The sequence below is a fragment of the Macaca mulatta genome, chromosome 7 (genome assembly GCF_049350105.2).
Source record: "Macaca mulatta isolate MMU2019108-1 chromosome 7, T2T-MMU8v2.0, whole genome shotgun sequence".
Taxonomy (NCBI): domain Eukaryota; kingdom Metazoa; phylum Chordata; class Mammalia; order Primates; family Cercopithecidae; genus Macaca; species Macaca mulatta.
In genome coordinates, this window is record NC_133412.1 from 74,822,881 (window position 1) to 74,842,347 (window position 19,467).

At 46.1% G+C, this 19,467-nt stretch overlaps 2 protein-coding genes and 1 long non-coding RNA gene across 12 annotated transcripts in view; 2 read left to right on the forward strand and 1 right to left on the reverse strand.

Moving 5' to 3' along the window:
• Positions 1-6,777, forward strand: part of SEC11A (SEC11 homolog A, signal peptidase complex subunit) — a 49,497-nt gene extending 42,720 nt beyond the window's left edge. For 4 of the 8 annotated variants that reach the window (XM_015142914.3, XM_015142912.3, XM_015142915.3 and 1 more), the window contains 2 exons: positions 922-979; positions 1,638-2,162. In XM_015142914.3, the coding sequence (XP_014998400.1) occupies positions 922-979; positions 1,638-1,688 (109 nt within the window). In that variant the 3' untranslated portion in view covers positions 1,689-2,162. 8 annotated transcript variants of the gene reach the window in all.
• A 357-nt stretch (positions 6,778-7,134) lies between these two features.
• Positions 7,135-8,916, reverse strand: LOC144330072 (uncharacterized). The gene is made up of 2 exons (XR_013395934.1): positions 8,715-8,916; positions 7,135-7,781 (listed from the first exon to the last, which is right to left on the reverse strand). It is a non-coding gene; the product is annotated as an uncharacterized LOC144330072 (long non-coding RNA).
• Positions 8,917-15,644: 6,728 nt separating this feature from the next.
• Positions 15,645-18,715, forward strand: NMB (neuromedin B). 3 transcript variants are annotated; one of them, XM_015142923.3, is made up of 3 exons: positions 15,645-15,849; positions 16,498-16,670; positions 18,436-18,715. In XM_015142923.3, the coding sequence occupies exons 1-2, from the start codon at positions 15,693-15,695 to the stop codon at positions 16,668-16,670; spliced, it is 330 nt and encodes a 109-aa protein (XP_014998409.1). In that variant the 5' UTR covers positions 15,645-15,692; the 3' UTR covers positions 18,436-18,715. The 3 variants fall into 3 exon arrangements, with proteins under 3 accessions (XP_014998409.1, XP_014998410.1, XP_077796308.1); XM_015142924.3 differs by having other exon boundaries at positions 18,441-18,715; XM_077940182.1 differs by lacking the exon at positions 18,436-18,715 and having other exon boundaries at positions 16,305-16,670.
• Positions 18,716-19,467: the final 752 nt, after the last annotated feature.

Consider the following 19,467-nt stretch of genomic DNA (forward strand, 5'->3'; position numbering starts at 1 on the left):
GAACAAGATAGGCATCATTGTTGCCCTTATAGAGCTTCTAGTTTAGCAGGGGGGACAGACATGTATAGAATCTGTCGTACAACTAATTATTTAATAAAAGTATAATTGTTATAAAGACCTCAAAGGAAATGTATCAGGTGTTGTAAGATCATGTAACAGGTGGTTTTGCTTAGTTGAGGAGAAAAACTTTAGGGGCATGAGGAATTAGAAAGAGCTAGTGAAAAGAAGGTGTAGCAACCAAAGAGGTAGGTAAAGAAACAAATTTGTGGTACATTAAGAAACCAAGAAGGAGGAATTTCCAGAGCATATTTGTGGTCATGAAAGTCAAATGGTGCCATGATGGAAAGGAATATGGGGGTTGAGACTGGTTTGCTACATATGGTGATGAAAACTGTTCTAGAAAAGTTTCAAGATTAATAGGACCAAACACAGATTACAGGTGGTTAACAAATGAGAAGGTGGTGAAATCCTAAGTACTATAATGAGCTCTTACACTCACTTTTTGGCCACTTAACATGAAGTACTTTGTAATATTCTGGCTGTGCTTGCTTTGTCTCCCTAGCTAGATTGACAGCTTCTTGAAGGTTATGATGATAAACCTAGCCCCTAGCACTATATCAACATGTAGCATTAGAGTCACCACCTGGAAATCTAAGACCTTGGATCTATCTGGTGCTGGTTCTGCCACACACAAGCCATGTACCTTGGGCATGATCATCTGTTTCCTCATCTCTAAAATGGTGATATTCTTAACTTTACTATCACTTGGGCTTTTGAAAGGATCAAATAGGGCAGTATATAGAAATGAACTTTGTGAATTGAAAATTAGTATTCTGTAGAAGATATTGATAATATTCAGTGAATGACAACAGCTGCTTTACATCGGAAATTCTGTGATAATCAGTTTTTTGTTTGTTTTAGATTTGTTCCTTATATTGGAATTGTGACAATCCTCATGAATGACTATCCTAAATTTAAGGTAAGGGCCTGTATTATTTGTTTTATTAAAAATGTAATCTTTTGGGCCAGGTGCAGTGGCTCACGCCTGTAATCCCAGCATTCTGGGAGGCCAAGGTGAGTGGATCGCTTGAGCCCAGGAGTTCATGACCAGCCTGGGCAACATAGTGAAACCCCGTGTCTATTAAAAAAAAAAAAAAAAGTATTAGCCTGGGCGCAGTGGCTCACACCTGTAATCCCAGCACTTTGGGAGGCTGAAGCAGGCGGATCACTTGAGGTCAGGAGTTCAAGAACAGCCTGGTCAATATGGCAAAACCCTGTCTTTACTAAAAATACAAAAAAATTAGCCAGGTGTGGTGGTACATGCCTGTAATCCCAGCTCCTGGGGAGGCTGAGGCATGAGAATTGCTTGAATATGGCAGGTGGAGGTTGCTGCTGCACTCCAGCCTGGGTGACAAAGTGAGACTCTGTCTCAAAAAAAAAAAAAAAAAGAAAATTATTTAAAGAAATGTGATCTTTTGCTTAGTATTGGAAACTTTTAAATGGATTACAGCTAAAAGATGAAAGAATAATTGGGTAGTTTAGTAATATATTCACGAAGACCAGTTTATTAATTAACTCTAAGAACCCTTGAACTTTTCAATGCTTCTCTGACGTGTGGTTCTGTGTTTATTTTCTAGTATGCAGTGCTCTTTTTGCTGGGTTTATTCGTGCTGGTTCATCGTGAGTAAGAAACCTGCCTTGCTGTTCCTGGGAAGATGCCATACTTTTCGTTACTGGATGTTTGGAGTAGATACTGGTCTGTGATTGGTGGAATGGAGAACACACGTGTTGGTGCTTCTTGGTAGCACTGGTTTGCATTAGTTTATGTTTCCACGCCAGAGTTTGTGTGGGCGGGCGCATGTGTACCACAGAGTGCACTTGAGGGGACTTTCAGTCACAGGATTTCATAATTGTCATTGTCACACTTTCACATTTTTGTACATCAGTGAATTTTTTATATTAAAAGGTTGAGCCAAAGCCCCCAGTGTTTGTATTTTGAAGCCAAGCTTCACTTCTAAAGTGCCTACAGAGACTTGTAAATGAAAATGCAGCTCTGCATGAGTTTGAAACCGTCATACCTCCTTCTAATAGGAATGGCATATACTGAGGTGGTCGTAAGTCTTAACTTTTAAAATTTTAAATAAAAGACTTTGCACATTGAACCCCTTATCCCTGAATTGTGTTTGTTGGGAAAGCTTCTGAAATTTGCCTTCCTTGGCTGGTTCTTAGTACCCCTTGGGGGATATAAAGGCTTAGTGTGAACAGTCCTTCAGCTAAGAAGGTTGCTCTGATACTAACAACTGGTTTTTTTTTTTTTTTCTGTTTTGCGTGTGTGTGTGTGTGTGTGTGTGTGTGTGTGTGTGTGAAGCAAAAGTAGCCACTGACATTCATAGAAAATCTCTTAGTCATAAAATTGATTCTTCCCATGACTCAGATGTGTATAAACCCAGTTAGTGTTGCTGAGAGGTTCAGAAAATCTCACTTGGTTATAAAAAGTCATAACCCTTTCTACACTTGAGGTATTCTCAGCCCTTTCTACACCATGGCAAGTGTGTGTTAGCATCTAGAGGCAGAGGAAAGGGCTGGAGGACAAGCATTCTGCTTGGTGTCTTTAAACTCTCATTTGTCTGAAGCTGTTCTCTCAAGTGCCTGACTTTGCATTTCTCTAATGCAGACTTAAAGCAGGCAGTTTAAAGTAGTGAGTGCACAACCCAATTGTATGTTTTCTTTTAATATCAAGGCAGTGAGGGAAATAGGGAGTATAGAGTAAATATCTTTTTTTTTTTTTTTTTTTTTTTTTGAGACGGAGTCTCGCTCTGTAGCCCAGGCTGGAGTGCAGTGGCCGGATCTCAGCTCACTGCAAGCTCCGCCTCCTGGGTTCACGCCATTCTCCGGCCTCAGCCTCCCGAGTAGCTGGGACTACCGGCGCTGCCACCTCGCCCGGCTATTTTTTGTATTTCTTAGTAGAGACGGGGTTTCACCGTGTTAGCCAGGATGGAGTAAATATCTTTTGAGCACCAAATACTCTTAATTCTATCTGTTCTCTTGTTGTATTAATGTGAAGTCTTAAAGTGAGTTATCTGTGTTAGGCCACTTGAACAGTTTCTATTATTTGTTCAACTGCAGTGGAAATCAGTCTATGCGGTAATGCTAATGGCGTGAGAACAGGGACGATTACTCTTCTGAAGCCCTCCCCTGTGGAGAATAGTACCTTCCTAAACCCATTAATCAGGCTTTAGGCTTCCAACTTTGGATATGGGCTCTTAATATTCTCAACAGAATATGAAACTTGGCAAATCACTGCTATAACAAATGCTTTTTTGAACCTGTCTGTGAGGCTTGTATAGTACTTGTATTTTCTCATGAACCAGAAGCTGAACATTCCCTGTGTGGAATGGCAGAAAATTGCCATTTATTCCATTTTTCCCCCCTTATCACCTGTGGAAGATGCAGTTCACTGCTCAGCCTAATCAGTACACTGGTTTTTGTACCAGCCTTTCTAGGACTACTGTAGGGGAGAAGCAGTGTGCTTTGCTGGCCAAGGTTGGGATCTTAGGGTTCTCTGTGATCCTAGCTTGCCTGAGTGTAAACATCCGTGTAGGCCGGGCGCGGTGGCTCAAGCCTGTAATCCCAGCACTTTGGGAGGCCGAGGCGGGTGGATCACGAGGTCAGGAGATCGAGACTATCCTGGCTAACATGGTGAAACCCCATCTCTACTAAAAATACAAAAAACTAGCCGAGCATGGTGGCGGGCGCCTGTAGTCCCAGCTACTTGGGAGGCTGAGGCGGGAGAATGGCGTGAACCCGGGAGGCGGAGCTTGCAGTGAGCCGAGATCGCGCCACTGCACTCCAGCCTGGGAGACACAGCGAGACTCCGTCTCAAAAAAAAAAAAAAAAATCCGTGTACTTGTATCTTCATCTACTCCAGATTTTTCCTCATAAATGTACTGGGAGGAAAACATTAATACTTTTTTCCCTTGCATATTTTCACAACCAGTTTTATGTAAGTATTATTTTTCCTCCTTTGCTGGATGCAAGCAACAACTAAATTTCTCTAAAAAGGTAATCAAATCATTTAATAATATTTGAGTCACTCCATTAGCCAAAAATAAAAAGATTACGTGTGGGGAGGGATATTAAATTCCCAGTTTTTATCTTGTCTAGTGCTAAACATAAGACTTAAAATGGGAGATTTTATTAGCAAATATATCCTAAAAGCTCTTTGCAAATGTGAGAAATGCCAGAGAGGTTTTCTTTGCTGAGTGGCGTGATAAGCTCTTTGAGATTTGGCAGGGCAAGTGGAGAATTGGGAGGGCTCAACCATTGTGAGTGAAAGGAATTGAAGAGGAGTATGAAAACTATCAAACTTTAAATGAGAAATTGATAATGGGATTATCTCTTTGGCTGTTACTTGTCTGCTCTTATACCTCCGGCTAACCAATCTCTTTATATTATTTCCAATGTCTGTCCTCAGCTCTAGTTCCATGTCTCTGTTTTCCTCTGGACACTTCCACTTGATTGTCCCATCTTTAAACTCAAGTTCCTGAAAACTTCCCCTCCAAATTTCATGTTTTATGTGAAGGAATATTCACCTAGATTTGTCATTTCCCTACCATATCTAGCCATGTACTAAGTCCTCCATTTACCCCATCATTCCATTCTCATCGCCATCACCTAAATCCAGAAATACTTATTCAGTGGCTCCCTGTTGCTTGTGTACTGGTCCCCCTGCCGTGTGCCAGTCTGTGCCTATTTTGGATAATTACCACCTGTTATTAATAATTAGTTTTAGCCTGCCTTCTACTTTCAGAAGTGCTTCTTGTGTGGACCATAAATTGTGTGTTCATACTACCTTTTCCCTACATTGAATTCAAACTTTGAATTCTGCCAACAGTAAGCATCCTTATGAGTGCAAACATCCTTGTACTTATGTCTTCATCTATCCAGTCCCTCCTCCTCATACACTTATTGGAAGGAAGACATTAATGCTTTCCTCACTTGGGCTGGGCGTGGTGGGTTACAACTGTAATCCCAGCACTTTGGGAGGCCGAGGCGGGCGGATCACTTGAGGTCAGGAGTTTGAGACCAGCCTGGCCAACATGTCTCTACTGAAAATACAAAAATTAGCCAGCTCTGATGGCGTGTGCCTGTAATCCCAGCTACTTGGGAGGCAGAGGCAGGAGAACTGTTTGAACCTGGAAGGCAGAGGTTGCAGTGAGCTGAGATTGCACCACTGCACTCCACCCTGCGTGCTGGGTGACACAGTTAAGACTCCATCTCAAAAAAAAACACTTTTCTCATTCACAACCAGTTGTCTAAAAGTATTATTTTTTTCCTCCTTTTCTGAGTGTTTCCAGTTGTATTATGTCATCTTATTTCTGTTTATCTGAGTCTTACCATCTTCACAAGTTCTGCTGTCACTCAGCATTTGCACCCTTACACTCTTTGTTTAAGTTTGTGGATATGACCTCGAGGTCCTTGGCAGATTGTGAGCTCCTCCAGGACAGGAGCATTTCATAGACGCTGTACTGTCTTTCCTCAGTAGCCTGAAACAGCATATATTAAGTGTTCAGTATAATCATGCATTGTAGCCAGAGGCAGTAGCTTCAGTTAGCATTGTTGCTGAGCTATTATTTGGAGGCAAAGCATATGAATCATTAAAGTGATCTGTACTTTCCTGTTATTTAGTAAGTACATTTTCTTGGTCTTGCCAAATTTGAATCTGAAAACTTTCTCTGTCCACGGTTCCATTTAAACAGCATGTACCCTTCCCAGATTTTTAACTGTTAATCCTGCTTCTTTCTTTTTTGTATGTGTCCTTAGGCTTAGGCTCTTCTCGTGTCTTCTTTCTTGATGGCAGAAGTATTGTCATTTGTTATTTTTCTTAAGGAATCACAGGCTTCCTTCTTAGAGACCCAGGGCTTGGAACAGAGAAAGTCTCTGTTATCCTGAGTGCATTTCTTGGTATTTGCGTAAGTCTTTTACCAAGTCCAGCTAACCTCTCAGAACATGGGGAGGCTGATTTCAGAATCTGAGGGGCGGGCCTCTTCTTATGACATTTGCCACTGTTAAACTTCAGAGATGACCCAGCTGGTTCTAGCTAGGTAAATGGATGTCTACCTTCATCAAGCAGCTCTTTCAGTCAGGATGGCCTGTTCAGGTTATTTTATGGCCAGGTATATCTTCACCACTATTGTCTCCTGCTAGAACAGTAAGTAATACCAGATAGGCTTTCAGAAGTAAAATAGCAAATATGACCCTTCACATACAACTATGGTGACTGTAAAGCCACCATAGTTATTGTCATTCAATTAGCAAATAAAACCTCTCTGAATGTAGAAAGAATGCTGTGTAACCTAAAAGCATTATCAAAACTACAATGTGCAGGGCTTACCAGAAAATGGTGAAGATGTTGCCTTCCATGTGTCATTCTATGCCCTAAGGATTTTTCCAGCTGCACTCTTACCAGACCTCACATTTTTGCATCCTGGACATTGGTCTTATGGTACAGACATTCTGTCTTTTTTATGCTGGTCACTCTGCCTGGAGTGCCTGGTCACTTCCGTACCTACTAAAAGCTTTCTCATTCATTTAACAGACATTTATTGAGCATCTACTCTGTGCCAGATTTGGGGCTAGGCCCTGGGGATACAAAGATGATGGATAAGACCATGTCCCTCATGCTCAGTACCTTAACAGGGGCAATGGACATAAACAGGTTTTTCCACATAGGATCTTAAGTATAATGATATTCTTCCAGCAATCACAAAAAAATAAGTAAATAAATAAAAATAAGTGCGATGATAGAGAGATGCTCAGGGAGCTCCAGAAAGGGGTGTTTCTTACTCCGGATGGAGCTTCTGAGTCCGTGTCATGCTTCCTGCTCCGCACTGTCCTGTACTTTGTTCGTGCTCCTCTTGAACATTGGCCTCAGAGTGGTTTGCCTTATGTGTATCTCTCTCCCCCACCAGAGGGCCAACTCCTGGAGGGCATTGAGACAGTCAGCCTCTGATTCATCCTTTGATATCCACTAGTCCCTACTGCAGTGCTTTGCATATTTTAAACTTATTTATACTGTCTTGTTCCATAAAGATACCTCCAGTACTATGTGGTGAAGTAGAAAATTGAAGAATTCAGGGTTGAGAGAAATGTGGGAGAAGAAAAGGATGAAATCAGAGGTGAGGAGGCCAGGCACAGTGGCCCATGCCTGTAATTCCAGCACTTTGGGAGGTTGAGGCGGGCAGAACACTTGAGGTCAGGAGTTCAAGACCATCCTGGCCAACATAGTGAAACCCCGTTTCTACTAAAAATACAAAAATTAGCCAGGTGTGGTAGCTGTCACTTGTAATGCCTGCTACTTGGGAGGCTGAGGCAGGAGAATCTCTTGAACCTGAGAGGCTGAAGTTGCAGTGAGCCAAAATCGCGCCATTGCACTCCAGTGTGGACGACAGAGCAAGAGTCTGTCTCAAAAAAAAAAAAAGAAAAGAAAGAAAGAAATCAGAGGTGAGGTTAGTAGCTACAGGACATATCAAAAGATTCTGTTGTCTACTGGAATAGATCCATAGCTTTGACTCTCAGTCCTTAGCAGCTAATGCAAAGAAGAAACTAGTTATTTATGTGCTTTATGGAATGGGTATAAAATGAAATTAAAAGAAAAAACTTATAATGGTATCTGAAAACCAAGAAATTTCTCTTCTTAAGCATGCTGCATGACTTTTTTTTTTTACAAAAACTCCTCTAGCCGGCCGGGCGCGGTGGCTCAAGCCTGTAATCCCAGCACTCTGGGAGGCCGAGGCGGGCGGATCACGAGGTCAGGAGATCGAGACCATCCTGGCTAACACGGTGAAACCCCGTCTCTACTAAAAAAATACAAAAAACTAGCCTGGCGAGGTGGCGGGCGCCTGTAGTCCCAGCTATTCGGGAGGCTGAGGCAGGAGAATGGCATAAACCCGGGAGGTGGAGCTTGCAGTGAGCTGAGATCCGGCCACTGCACTCCAGCCCGGGTGACAGAGCGAGACTCCATCTCAAAAAAAAAAAAAAAAAAAAAAAAAACTCCTCTAGCCTAATGATAGAGCTATTTCAGAGAATGTTCCTCAGTGTAGGTATAGTTTGGCAACATCTGCAGAAAAGCTACTTCACAAAAGACCAACTACCCATTTAAACCAGGAATCTTCAACTTTCCTGTAGAACAGCGTTCCTTAATCTTAAAACTCATGGCCTCTTTTGGGAAACAAAAATCTCATACTTCCTCTTCATTCTGAGAAACACTCTCCCACCACGCCAGTCTATAATATTCAACCTCTTATCCTCATCAGCCAAGAGTATTTGATCTTGCTTTCTCTTAAGTTTGTATTATAGAAACAATAATAACTTCTTTCCCATATACAATTATTATTATATTGAATATGACTTTCAAGCTATATATCCTATCCTTGTTCTACCAATCTTAGGCATTTCTGAAATTCCACCTACTCTTTCTTTTTTTTGACACGGAGTTTCACTCTTGTCGCCCAGGCTGGAGTGCAGTGGAGCAATCTTGGCTCACTGCAACCTCCATCTCCTGGGTTCAAGTGATCCTCCTGCCTCAGCCTCCCAAGAAGCTGGGACTACAGGCACGTGCCACCATGCCCAGCTAATTTTTTGGTATTTTTAGTAGAGACAGGGTTTCACCATGTTGGCCAGGCTGGTCTCAAACTCCTGACCTCAGGACCCACTAGGCCTCCCAAAGTGTGAGGATTACAGGTGTGCGCCACTGTGCCCAAGTTCCACCTATTCTTTTTCTTTTTTTTTTTTTTTTGAGACCGAGTCTCGCTCTGTTGCCTAGGCTGGAGTGCAGTGGAGCAATCTCCACTCATTGCAACCTCCGCTTCCTGAGTTAAAGCAGTTCTCCTGTCTTAGCCTCCCAAGTAGCTGGGATTCAGGTGCTCACCACCATACCCAGCTAATTTTTGTATTTTTAGTAGAGATAGGGGTTCACCATGTTGGCCAGGGTGATCTTGAACTCCTGACCTCAGGTGATCCACCCACCTCGGCCTCCCAAAGTGCTGGGATTACAGGCGTTAGCCACCACACCCAGCCCCACCTACTCTTGATTAAGAATCATTTCTCTGAAATTGTTACTTTAATTGGCCTGTCTACTTAGATTGGTAAGCTATATTCCAGATTTAATTCAAGGAGTCTAGAAGAATTTAAACTAGACTTAATGTCAGGCAAGTAAGTAAATTGGCTAGCATCAAGCTTTGATCAAAGCTCTCAGCCTGACAACTTTTTAAGCCAAAATAGAATGCTGTGTAGAATCCTTTTCCTTGGAATTGGTCAAGAGTTGAGGTAGATGGGCTGACATTTTAGTTGATCAATTTTAGATGTAATAGGCATTTTGCCGGAGTCAGGCACTGTTGTGTCAACACCATAGCTGTTATCCAGGGAACTTTTTCCCCCTCTGAGATGGGCTTCATATTTAAAGCAGGCTTTGCGTTTCCAGGTCCAGCTAATAATAGTGAGTATTTAGAATATGCCAGGAGCTCTGCTAAGTGCTTTATAGTTTATAACAGCTTTTACCTTCTCTATCTAATGAACCTTCTATATGACCTTCATTTTATAAAAGAAACCAGGAGAAGTTAAGGGATTTGTCCAGGGTCTTCTGGTCCATGCATGGCAGAGCCAGATTTGAAGTCTGTTGCTTTTACCATGTCACAATGCTGGATGTCATAACCCATTTCTTTTACCTTTGTAAAGTCTATTGAAATTCTTTTATTTGCAATAAATTCCACAATTGCAAAGCCCTTGGGAATTCTTTAGAGACTCTAGGTTTTTCTTGTGCAGATTTGCTCAGATTATTAGTAAGTCTCTTAGAAATAGTGAGATTCTCTGGCAGATTTCCAAGCATTTAAACCTCTTTGGAGATTAAAGAGTATTCATTCCAGTTACAGAAATGTCCCCTAACATACATGAATATTACACCCAAATAATTAAGAATGCTGGGCCTGGGCTTCTCACTTCCTTAGGTTTTCGTAGCTTTCCTGAGTACTGCACCAGTTAGCTGATCAGCAGCCTTTGTTTTTTAGCCACCATTGCAGTCATGATCAGGTTCTCATTAGGTGTAGGTATTTTCTCTTTTTTAAATATTGCCTTTAAGAAAACATTTTGTTAGCCAGGCGCAGTGGAGGCTGAGACAGGAAAATTGCTTGAGCCTGAGAGGCAGAGGTTGCAGTGAACCAAAATCATGCCATTGCACTCCAGCCTGGGCAACAGAGCGAGACCTTGTCTCAAAAAAAAAAAAAGAAAAAGAAAATGTTTCATATTTTGGCAATTTTGATTTACGAAAGATTTCCCTTTTGAGGTTACTGTTCTGATTTTATAACTAATCCCTATGTGTTCCCTCTGAGTTTAAGAAATTGTATCCAATATCCTTGATTCTCCCTTAAAGATTCTGCTGTTTTCCTGGTTCTCTGGTCCCTTCTTCACTCTGAAAGTAAAGAGTAGGACCTGAGATATCCCAGGATGTTTCTCTTCATCTCCCCAGCCCATACAGTTGGAGATTGTGCTCAAAGATTTGCCAAAATAGAGATTTTACACCAAGCCTGTCCAACCTGCAGCCCTCGGGCCACATGCGGCCCGGTAGCTTTGAATGTAGCCCAACACAAATTCGTAAGCTTTCCTAAAACAGTAAGAGATTATTTTGTGTGTGAATTTTTTTTTTTTTTTTTTAGCTTATTGGTTCTCATTAATGTTAGTGTATTTTATGTGTGGCTGAAGACAATTCCTCTTCTTCCAGTGTGGCCCAGGAAAGCCAAAAGATTGAACACCCCTGTTTTACACATCCTGTTGTGACAACCCTAGGTTTCCTGTCATTTATTTTCTCTTTCTTTCCTTCTTTCTTTCTTTCTTCCTTTCTTCCCCCTCCCCCTATTTTTTTTTTGAGGCGGAGTTTTGCACTTGTTGCCCAGGATGGAGTGCAGTGGTGCGATCTTGGCTCACTGCCGCCCTCACCTCCCAGGTGCAAGCGATTCTCCTGCCTTGGCCTCCTGAGTAGCTGGGATTACAGTCATGGGCTACCACACCCAGGTAATTTTGTATTTTTAGTAGAGATGGGGTTTCACCATGTTGGCCATGGCTTGTCTCAAACTCCTGACCTCGGATGATCTGCCCGCCTCGGCCTCCCACCGCACCCGGCCTCTTTTCTTTTTTTAAGAGACAGTGTCAGCCGGGTACGGTGGCTCACGCCTGTGATCCCAGCACTTTGGGAGGCTGAGACAGGCAGATCACGAGGTCAGGAGATGGAGACCATCCTGGCTAACACGGTGAAACCCTGTCTCTACTAAAAATACAAAAAATTAGCTGGGCGTGGTGGCGGGCGCCTGTAGTCCCAGCTACTCAGGAGGCTGAGGCAGGAGAACGGCCTGAACCCCGGAGGCGGAGCTTGCAGTGAACCGAGATCGCGCCACTGCACTCCAGCCTGGGCTATAGAGCGAGACTCCGTCTCAAAAGAAAAAAGAGACAGTATCTTGCTCTGTCGCCCAGGCTAGAGTGCAGTAGCAGGATCACAATTCACTGCAACCTCAAACTCCTGGGCTCAAGCAGTCCTTCCCATCAGCCTCCTGTGAAGCTGGGACTACAGGCGCATACTACCATACTCTGGTAATTTTTTTATTTTTTATTTGTAGACACCGGGCTTCACTATGTTGCCCAAGCTGGTCCTGAACTCCTGGCTTCAAGCGATTCTTCCACCTCAGCCTTCCAAGTGCTGGGATTGCAAGAATGAGCCACTGCTCCTGACCTGCTTTTCCTTTTCTCTGTTGTCCTCTGTACTTCTCATGTGTTTGAAGTATACACTCTGGCTTTCTCCATTTGTTTAATTTCTCTGAAATTAACATGCTTTGTACTTGAGTTAACTCATCTATAAAAGAGACATAACTCATCTGTAAAATAGGTGTAATAACGAAGCAATGGGAGGATCAAGGGAGCATGCAGGTAAGGACTTTTGGAAAACCACAAAAAAGATTGAATTGTGAAAAGGTGTTACTCGTAATCAATTCCAATGTAATGAAAATATAGCAAAAACATTAATATATTTATGTCCTTTATTTCAAGCTATTTTTACCATTATTTTAAAAATTATCTTTCTATTTTTATAAAAATATTTATTTAATAAATAATAAATAATTATTCTTTTCTTTTTTCTGTATGTAGACTGGAGTAATATTCTTTTTTTTTTTTTTTTTGAGATAGAGTCTCACTTTGTTGCCCAGGTTGGAGTGTGGTGGCATGATCTCAGGTCACTGCTACCTCCACCTCCCAGTTTTAAGTGATTCTCCTGCCTCAGCCTCCTGCATAGCTGGGACTACAGGTACATGCCACCACACCTGGCTAATTTTTGTATTTTTAGTAGAGATGGGGTTTCACCATATTGGCCAGGCTGGTCTCGAACTCCTGACCTCAAGTGATCCACCCATCTCAGGCTCTCAATGTGCTAAGATGATAGGTGTGAGCCCCGGCTCCCGGCTGTAATATCCATCCTTTTTTTTTTTTTTTTTTTTTTTTGTGTTGAGACAGAGTCTCGCTCTGTAGCCCAGGCTAGAGTGCAGTGGCCGGATCTCAGCTCACTGCAAGCTCCTCCTCCCGGGTCCACGCCATTCTCCTGCCTTAGCCTCCGGAGTAGCTGGGACTACAGGCGCCCGCCACCTCGCCCAGCTAGTTTTTTTTTTTTTTTTTTTTTTTTTGTATTTTTCAGTAGAGACGGGGTTTCACCGTGTTAGCCAGGATGGTCTCAATCTCCTGACCTCGTGATCCACCCGTCTCGGCCTCCCAAAGTGCTGGGATTACAGGCTTGAGCCACCATGCCCGGCCCCATATCCATTTTTAATCACTATTTTTGATGAAGCAATTTTATTATTAAAAAACTTGGTGCACTTTAAATGTTTTCCTGGTGTTAGGTATGATAGGATTTGCCATGTATCTTTCACCCTTTTAGTTACCCCATGGGTTGTTTTGTGAACCTGCCTCACATTTTCTGTGCATGTCCTTGAATGTTGTAGAATCATAGGAGGGTCAAGAGTGGGTTCTGAAGAGCTTCCCCATGTACCACCATTCAATTCAATGCTAGCCTTTCCCCACGGAGTGGAGGCCTTTGGACTTCTCTTGCCACCAGAGTGGACTTAGGGAACAGGCAGTTGGCATTTGAGGTCTTCATGCTAAACTCAGAGCCTAGCACTCCCTTGAGCAAGCCACCTTCTCCCCTGTGCCTCCCATTTTTTTCCCTAAGGTAAAGTGAGTGCTCCTAAGTCTGTGGAGGTGCTCCCCTGCTGTTTTCTCCAGGGTCCTCAGAGCCCCCCCCCTTTTTTTTCTGTAGTAGGCTGACAGATCAAATGGTCCCAAGGGTGCCTGGGGCCAGCCTCAGAGCTGTGGTTGCAGCTGTGAACCCAGGCTGTGCCAGAGGAAGCTTGGCTTAAGTATAAACTTAGCAGAACTCAAGGTCCAGTCACCTGTGGAAGAGAGGTGAAACTGGAAATGCAGTGCCTGCTCCCTCTCCCTCCTGAGATATCGAAACCCAACTTGGTGTTGAAATTTGAGATGGTACAATGGGAGTGAGTGTAGTTTAAGGAGAGTTGTATCTGCGCTGCATAGATTTGGGGGCCTGATGCAGTGGTCCAGACAGACCTGAAATCTGATTCCAGTGGGATGTCTGGGAAAGTGGCTAAACCTCTTAGCTCGTTCCCCCCTATAAAATGAGGAGAGCGAAACCTACCAAATGAGAAGAGAGAAACCTACCAAATAAGATTCCTTCAAGCATTTAAGTGATGCAGCACTCAATCAATACCAGCTTCTGTGTGTTCACTCTAATTTCTATATCCATGGACTAGAGAAGATAGGATGGGGGCTTGATGGATGCAGAGGAGAGGGGAGGGGGTCACAAAGGAATGATTACCGGAAGGTGATAAGAGCTATATCTGTACACCATGGCTAAGCTGTGACAAGAAAGCAGAGAGGTGTAAATGCCAGAGTGGGAGGTGAGAAGCACAGAGATTGGGGGGAAAGCCAGGGCCAGAAATGAAACGTCCCTGTCCTGTGTGTCATGCTCCTGGACGCTGGGCCTCCAGCTGGGCATGGCAGCCAGTTTTTCATGTGAGCTTCCCCTTTTAGGATGGGGATCCACAGAGCTAGCAACTTTGCTGAGCTAGATACTAGCAAGAGTCCTAGAAGCAGGTCCCATTATCAAGCCAGATGGGAGTAGGTTCTGGCATAGCCATGCTGTTCCGTGTTCCAGAGGTATCCAGAGTCCAAGGGGTGGTCTGCGCCCTGCTCCTCCATCACTCTCTCCTTTGTATACTTGTCTCTCCAAGGAGATGGTTAACTCCCTTGGGAGCAGGGAATTATCTGTCACCCCTCTTCTTGTGTCTAGTGTAGTGCTCTGAACAATGAGTTTCAGTTAATTAAGCAAACATAAATGTATTATTCTGGAGCACAGTGTCTTCCTCTGCTCATTATATGATGCCACTGATCAAGAAGTTCTTTCCAAGGAAGTCCAGACAGCTCCTGGGGAGAACAAAGTGTCAGATGTGAGAGGGCAGGTCCTACAGGATTGTTGCTTCCTGCCACAGAGTACGTATGCTAAAACATGTAAAAAAAATTAGGGCAGTGTGGTTATTACCATTTTACAGTTGAAGAAAGTGAGGTTCAGCCGGGTCACAGCTTGTACATGGACTCCTGGGTGCAGTGCAGTCTTGGGTGCAGTGCTCTTTCCACTTCCTTGACCCAGAGGTCGGCTTCATGCCCATAAGCCAGGCCCTGCAGCTGGATGCCCATTCCTCAGAAGCGGCCCTTTGTCCCACCCTTCATCAGTCTGCATTCCCATCCTGAGCACTTACTGTGTACCAGAACATTGCCAGACTGTGGTGCTGGCTGTGAGGGGGCAGAGAGCAAGGTGAACACGGATCAGATTCCCCCAACGGGCGGAGGTGATGGGGATTAGTTTATGGAAGTCCTTTGGTGCCTAGCACTTGGCTGGACACTGTAAAAATGCCTCTGTTAGCCTGGGCAACCTAGCGACACCCAGTCTCTCGGGGGCGGGGGGCGGGAAGCCAGGCATGAAGGCGTGTGCCTGTGGTCCCAGCTTCTGGGGAGGCTGAGGCTTGAGCCCAGCCCTGGAGGTTGAGTTTGCAGTGAACCGTGATCGCGCCACCGCACTCCAACCTGCACGATACTGCCAGATCCTGTCTCAGAAAAAAGAAAAAGAAAAGAAAAGAAAAAAAAAAAGGCTGCTACCGGGGAGGAGAACCCCTCGCCCGACCTCTACCCTCATGAAGAGAGGCTCAGAGGGCTGAGAAAGCCGTGGGACAGTGGCAAGGCAAGGCCAGGGGAAGCAGCTTTGCCGCCGGGGCCGGGCTCCTGCTTGCCCGGTGCCTTGTGCCCGGTCCTTAGCCTGAAACTGGTGAGCTTCAGCCAGAAGCCCCTGGCGGAAGCGGTGCCCGCGTGCGGTTCAGAGTGTGGGTGTGCAAGTCTATGGGCGACCCAAAAGGGGTGCCCCTGCCCGGTAACCTAGCGTGAGGGTGGGGAGGGCGGCGGGCACGCAGCACTGCTTGGCTGCTCAGGGCAGGCTCCGCCCCCAGGGGCGCGGGTTTAAAAGGAGCGAAGGCAGCCCGGGAGCCGAGCGGCCGGGAAGCGCGCCGGAACGGAGCTGCTGCCCTGGCACAGCCATGGCCCGGCGGGTGGGGGGTGCTCGGCTGCTCAGCAGCCTACTGCTCTTTGCCCTGCTCGCTGCCGACGTCGCCCCGCTCAGCTGGGATCTCCCGGAGCCCCGCAACCGAGCCGGCAAGATCCGAGTGCACCCGCGGGGCAACCTCTGGGCCACCGGTAAGTCTTCGCGGACCGGGCAAGCAAGTGCCCCTCATCCTACTCAGATCCCATTTCCTTCTCAACCCTCTGGCCGCTCCTCAGCCACGGACACTAGTGTCGGAGCAGGTGGGAAACCCTGGGGCTCATCTAATTTAATAGATGTGAACTTGAGACCTGGACAGGTCAGTGACTTGGCTAAGGTCGCGCAGCCAGTTTAAGACAGGGCTGGGCTAGATCCTAAATCCCACTGCCAGCCCGTGCCCCTTACCTTAGGCAAGACTTTACCGAATCTTCTAACCGCTGATGTGGTTTTGCTGCACCTCCACTTTCCAGGCACCTGGCTTCACTCTCCACTTCCTACCCTGCCCTTTCTCGTCCCTTGTCCAAGCAGGCCACACAAGTAGCAGAGTTTCTCCCTGACCCTGGACCATCCCACCCTCCTTCCAGCTGTGTCATCCTCTCTACCTGTTCAGGAAAAGCTGAGGGAGCAGGCTTTGCCACCACCCAGACACCTTTGTGGCTACTTGGTGAGGTGGAAGGACCAAGAACAGGAAGGTTAAGTATCTTCCTGCCACAACAGTGGAAACGTGGGAGAGATGAGGAACTTTCCCCCTGAGGTAGGATCCTCCCTGCTTGACTTCCTTGTGCCGGACACCTCCTTTCTAGGTCACTTCATGGGCAAGAAGAGTCTGGAGCCTCCCAGCCCATCCCCATTGGGGACAGCTCCCCACACCTCCCTGAGGGACCAGAGACTGCAGCTGAGTCATGATCTGCTCAGGATCCTCCTGCTAAAGAAGGCTCTGGGCGTGAGCCTCAGCCACCCCGCACCCCACATCTAGGTGAGCCAGCCCCCCACTCCAGTGTCAGGAGGGCCCAGCTGGGGCCATCCCTGGATCCTGCATGGGAGGAATTACCACCCAGTACTGTATTAGGGTGTGACTGTCTGACCAGGACATTATGGGTGTGGACCCCAGAAAGCCAGGGTTCCAGGCTTTTCCCTCTTGAGGCAGAGCTCAAAGGAGGAACAGTCCAAAGAAAGTAAGCTGACCTTCCTGGCAGACCCCATGGGGCAAGAAGTAGGGAAAGAAGTTCCCCTGACTCATCACCCAGTCTAAAGTAACGGACTGGGATCATCAGCCTTTTGGAGAAGGACCTTTCTCCCTCAGTCCACACAGTCTTGTCCCACCGGTGCTGTTCCCCGCTGCATTAGTCAAGTCCACCTTTGCCGTGCCCTGTGTGTGCTTGTGGCCGAACTGGGACCCTGAGGCCCAGAGAGAGAAAGAGAAGTCAGTAGCCAAGACAGAGTCTGGACCTTGTTCACCTTGACCAGAGCTCTTCCCATTCTCTCATCTGCCTCAGTATCCAGTGGCAGGGTTTAGCAACTTCAGTGCGTTTGACATTCTAGGCTGGATCATTCTTTCTTGTGAGGGCTGACCTGTGCATCATGGGATGTTTAGTGGCATCCCTGGTATCTACCCACTAGATGCCAGTAGCACCTTCCCCCCCCCATCAAGTTGTGACAACTGAAAAGACTTCCAGACATCACCAGATGTCTGCTGGGGGAGAGGGCCCCAAATCATTATTGGTTGTCAATCACTGATCTATGGGATTCAAGGCTCCAAAGCTGAAGAGCCAAACCAGCCTTAAGGTCTAGCGCAGCTGAGTGGCAACTCCTCCATTCCCTGCTCCTGGTGCTGTCCTTACTGCATACCACCCTCCCTGGCCCTGCTGCTGTGTGCAGAAGGCAGTGTGATGTGGTAGAATGTGGGTTCTGACTACAACGTGCTGGGCTCATAACCTAGCTACTTCGTAGCTCTGTGACCTTATAAATGCCCCTTAACTTCTCTAAAGCCTCATATTCCTCACCCACAAAATGAAGATAATAATAAGGCCCATCTCCCATTAAATGAGACCATTTATGTCAAATGCTCAGCACGGTGCCTGGCTCATAGGCAGCCCTTAGTAAATAGGAGCTCTTACCAGTCTGTGAGCTCCCTGGCAGCACCTGTTGTGGACTTGCCTTCATATCCCCCACTGTGCCTACAATATAGTGTGTGCATTTTGAAGGGAGAGGCATTCCCTAGAAAAGGTCCAACCCAGCCTCAACTGACATCCCTGACTTCCTGAGGCATAGAACCAGCAGCCCCTAAGGACCTCAGATGTAAGGCCTAGGAGCTTGGGCTGGCTGAGTCTGAAGGGAAACAATACCACCTCTAGTGCCCTTGGTTTTGAAGCTTGGACACATGCAGACCAACTAGAGAATCTCAGAAGCAGCAGTGCCTGGGTCTGGGGCTTCAGAGTGAGGTCTGGGGCAGAGTTGGGGTGGGGGAGTGAGGACACTGACACTAGCCCAGCAGCAGGCACTGTACTTGAATTTACTTCCATGATCTCCTTTGACTGTCATGACAACCCTGGGTGGTTGGGGCTGTGTTCTGAGAAAACTATTGCCCCTGACCCCTCCAAGGCAATTCAGGGTGCTCTGCCTCAGCTGACAGCCTGCCGGTGCCCACCTCTGCAGACATCTGGCACTTAGGAATGGCAGGATGCCCCTATCATTATCAGGAGCCCCTCCCTGACTCAATTCTTCTGTATGTTTCTCTTCAGTACAGGAGGCTGCTGGTACAAATACTGCAGAAATGATACCAATAATGGGACAGACACAACAGCGTGGCTTAGATTGTGCCCACTCAGGGAAGGTGCTGAATGGGACCCTGGTGATGGCCCCATCTGGATGTAAATCCCGAGCCCAATATCTGTTACTCCATTACTGTGATTTCTGGTTGGGTCACCAGAAATATCGCTGATGCAGACACAGATTATGTTCCTGCTGTATTTCCTGCTTCCATGTTGAATTTGTGAATAAAACCTTGCTCTTTACATACAATGCCTGGTCCTCTCCTTCTACCCATCTTTTAGGGGCTAGGAGGGAATGGGGGCTGGCAGAGTGTTCAGTGAGACGGGGTTGGCTCCAAAAAGTCCACAATACTCCATGCCATGGCACCAGCCTGCCACTGACTCTGGACTCCTACTCGTCCACTCATTCAGCAAGCAAATAACGCCTGTTGTATGCCAGGTTTCGTGCCAGGCGCCGGGTTCTACTCTCACCTCTGCCACCCACTGCCGCAGGCAAGTGTCACTAGTTTCTTTGCTAGTAAAAGGGGGCTGCAGACACTACACTGCCGGGCTTGACTCAATCTTCCCGCCGGGCTTGCAGCGGAGCGCTGAGTTGGGATCCAGACCCTGCCGGCCGCCTTCTGTCTTCTCTGGCCGTCAGTAGGGTTGCCAGCGTTAGCAAATAAAAATACTGGACACCCAGTTAAATTCGAATTTCAGATAAACATTAATTTTATCTAATAAAATGTACCAAATATTGCATGAACATACTCGTAGGAAAAAAATTATTCACCGTTTTTCTGAAATTCGAATTTAACCGGGCGGTCCTGTATTATTTCTGGCCTTGGAGCACTGATTGCCCCTCTCTTGGGCTGCAAACACCCGGCCCTAAAACGGGCGATCATTTGGTCCTCAAGGCCTGCTCGGAGCTGACAGCCGGGAAGTCCCGATTTCAGGTCACTTTCCGGTAGCTTTCGCAAAGAAAACCCGTAACCCACCCAGGCTGGGGCGCAGCTCTGCCTC

Coding starts and splice junctions, on each gene's coding strand:
- NMB (XM_015142923.3), top strand. CDS start 15,693: ATGGCCCGGCGGGTGGGGGGTGCTCGGCTGCTCAGCAGCCTACTGCTC. Junction 15,850..16,497: donor GGGCAACCTCTGGGCCACCG/GTAAGTCTTCGC, acceptor CCTCCTTTCTAG/GTCACTTCATGGGCAAGAAG.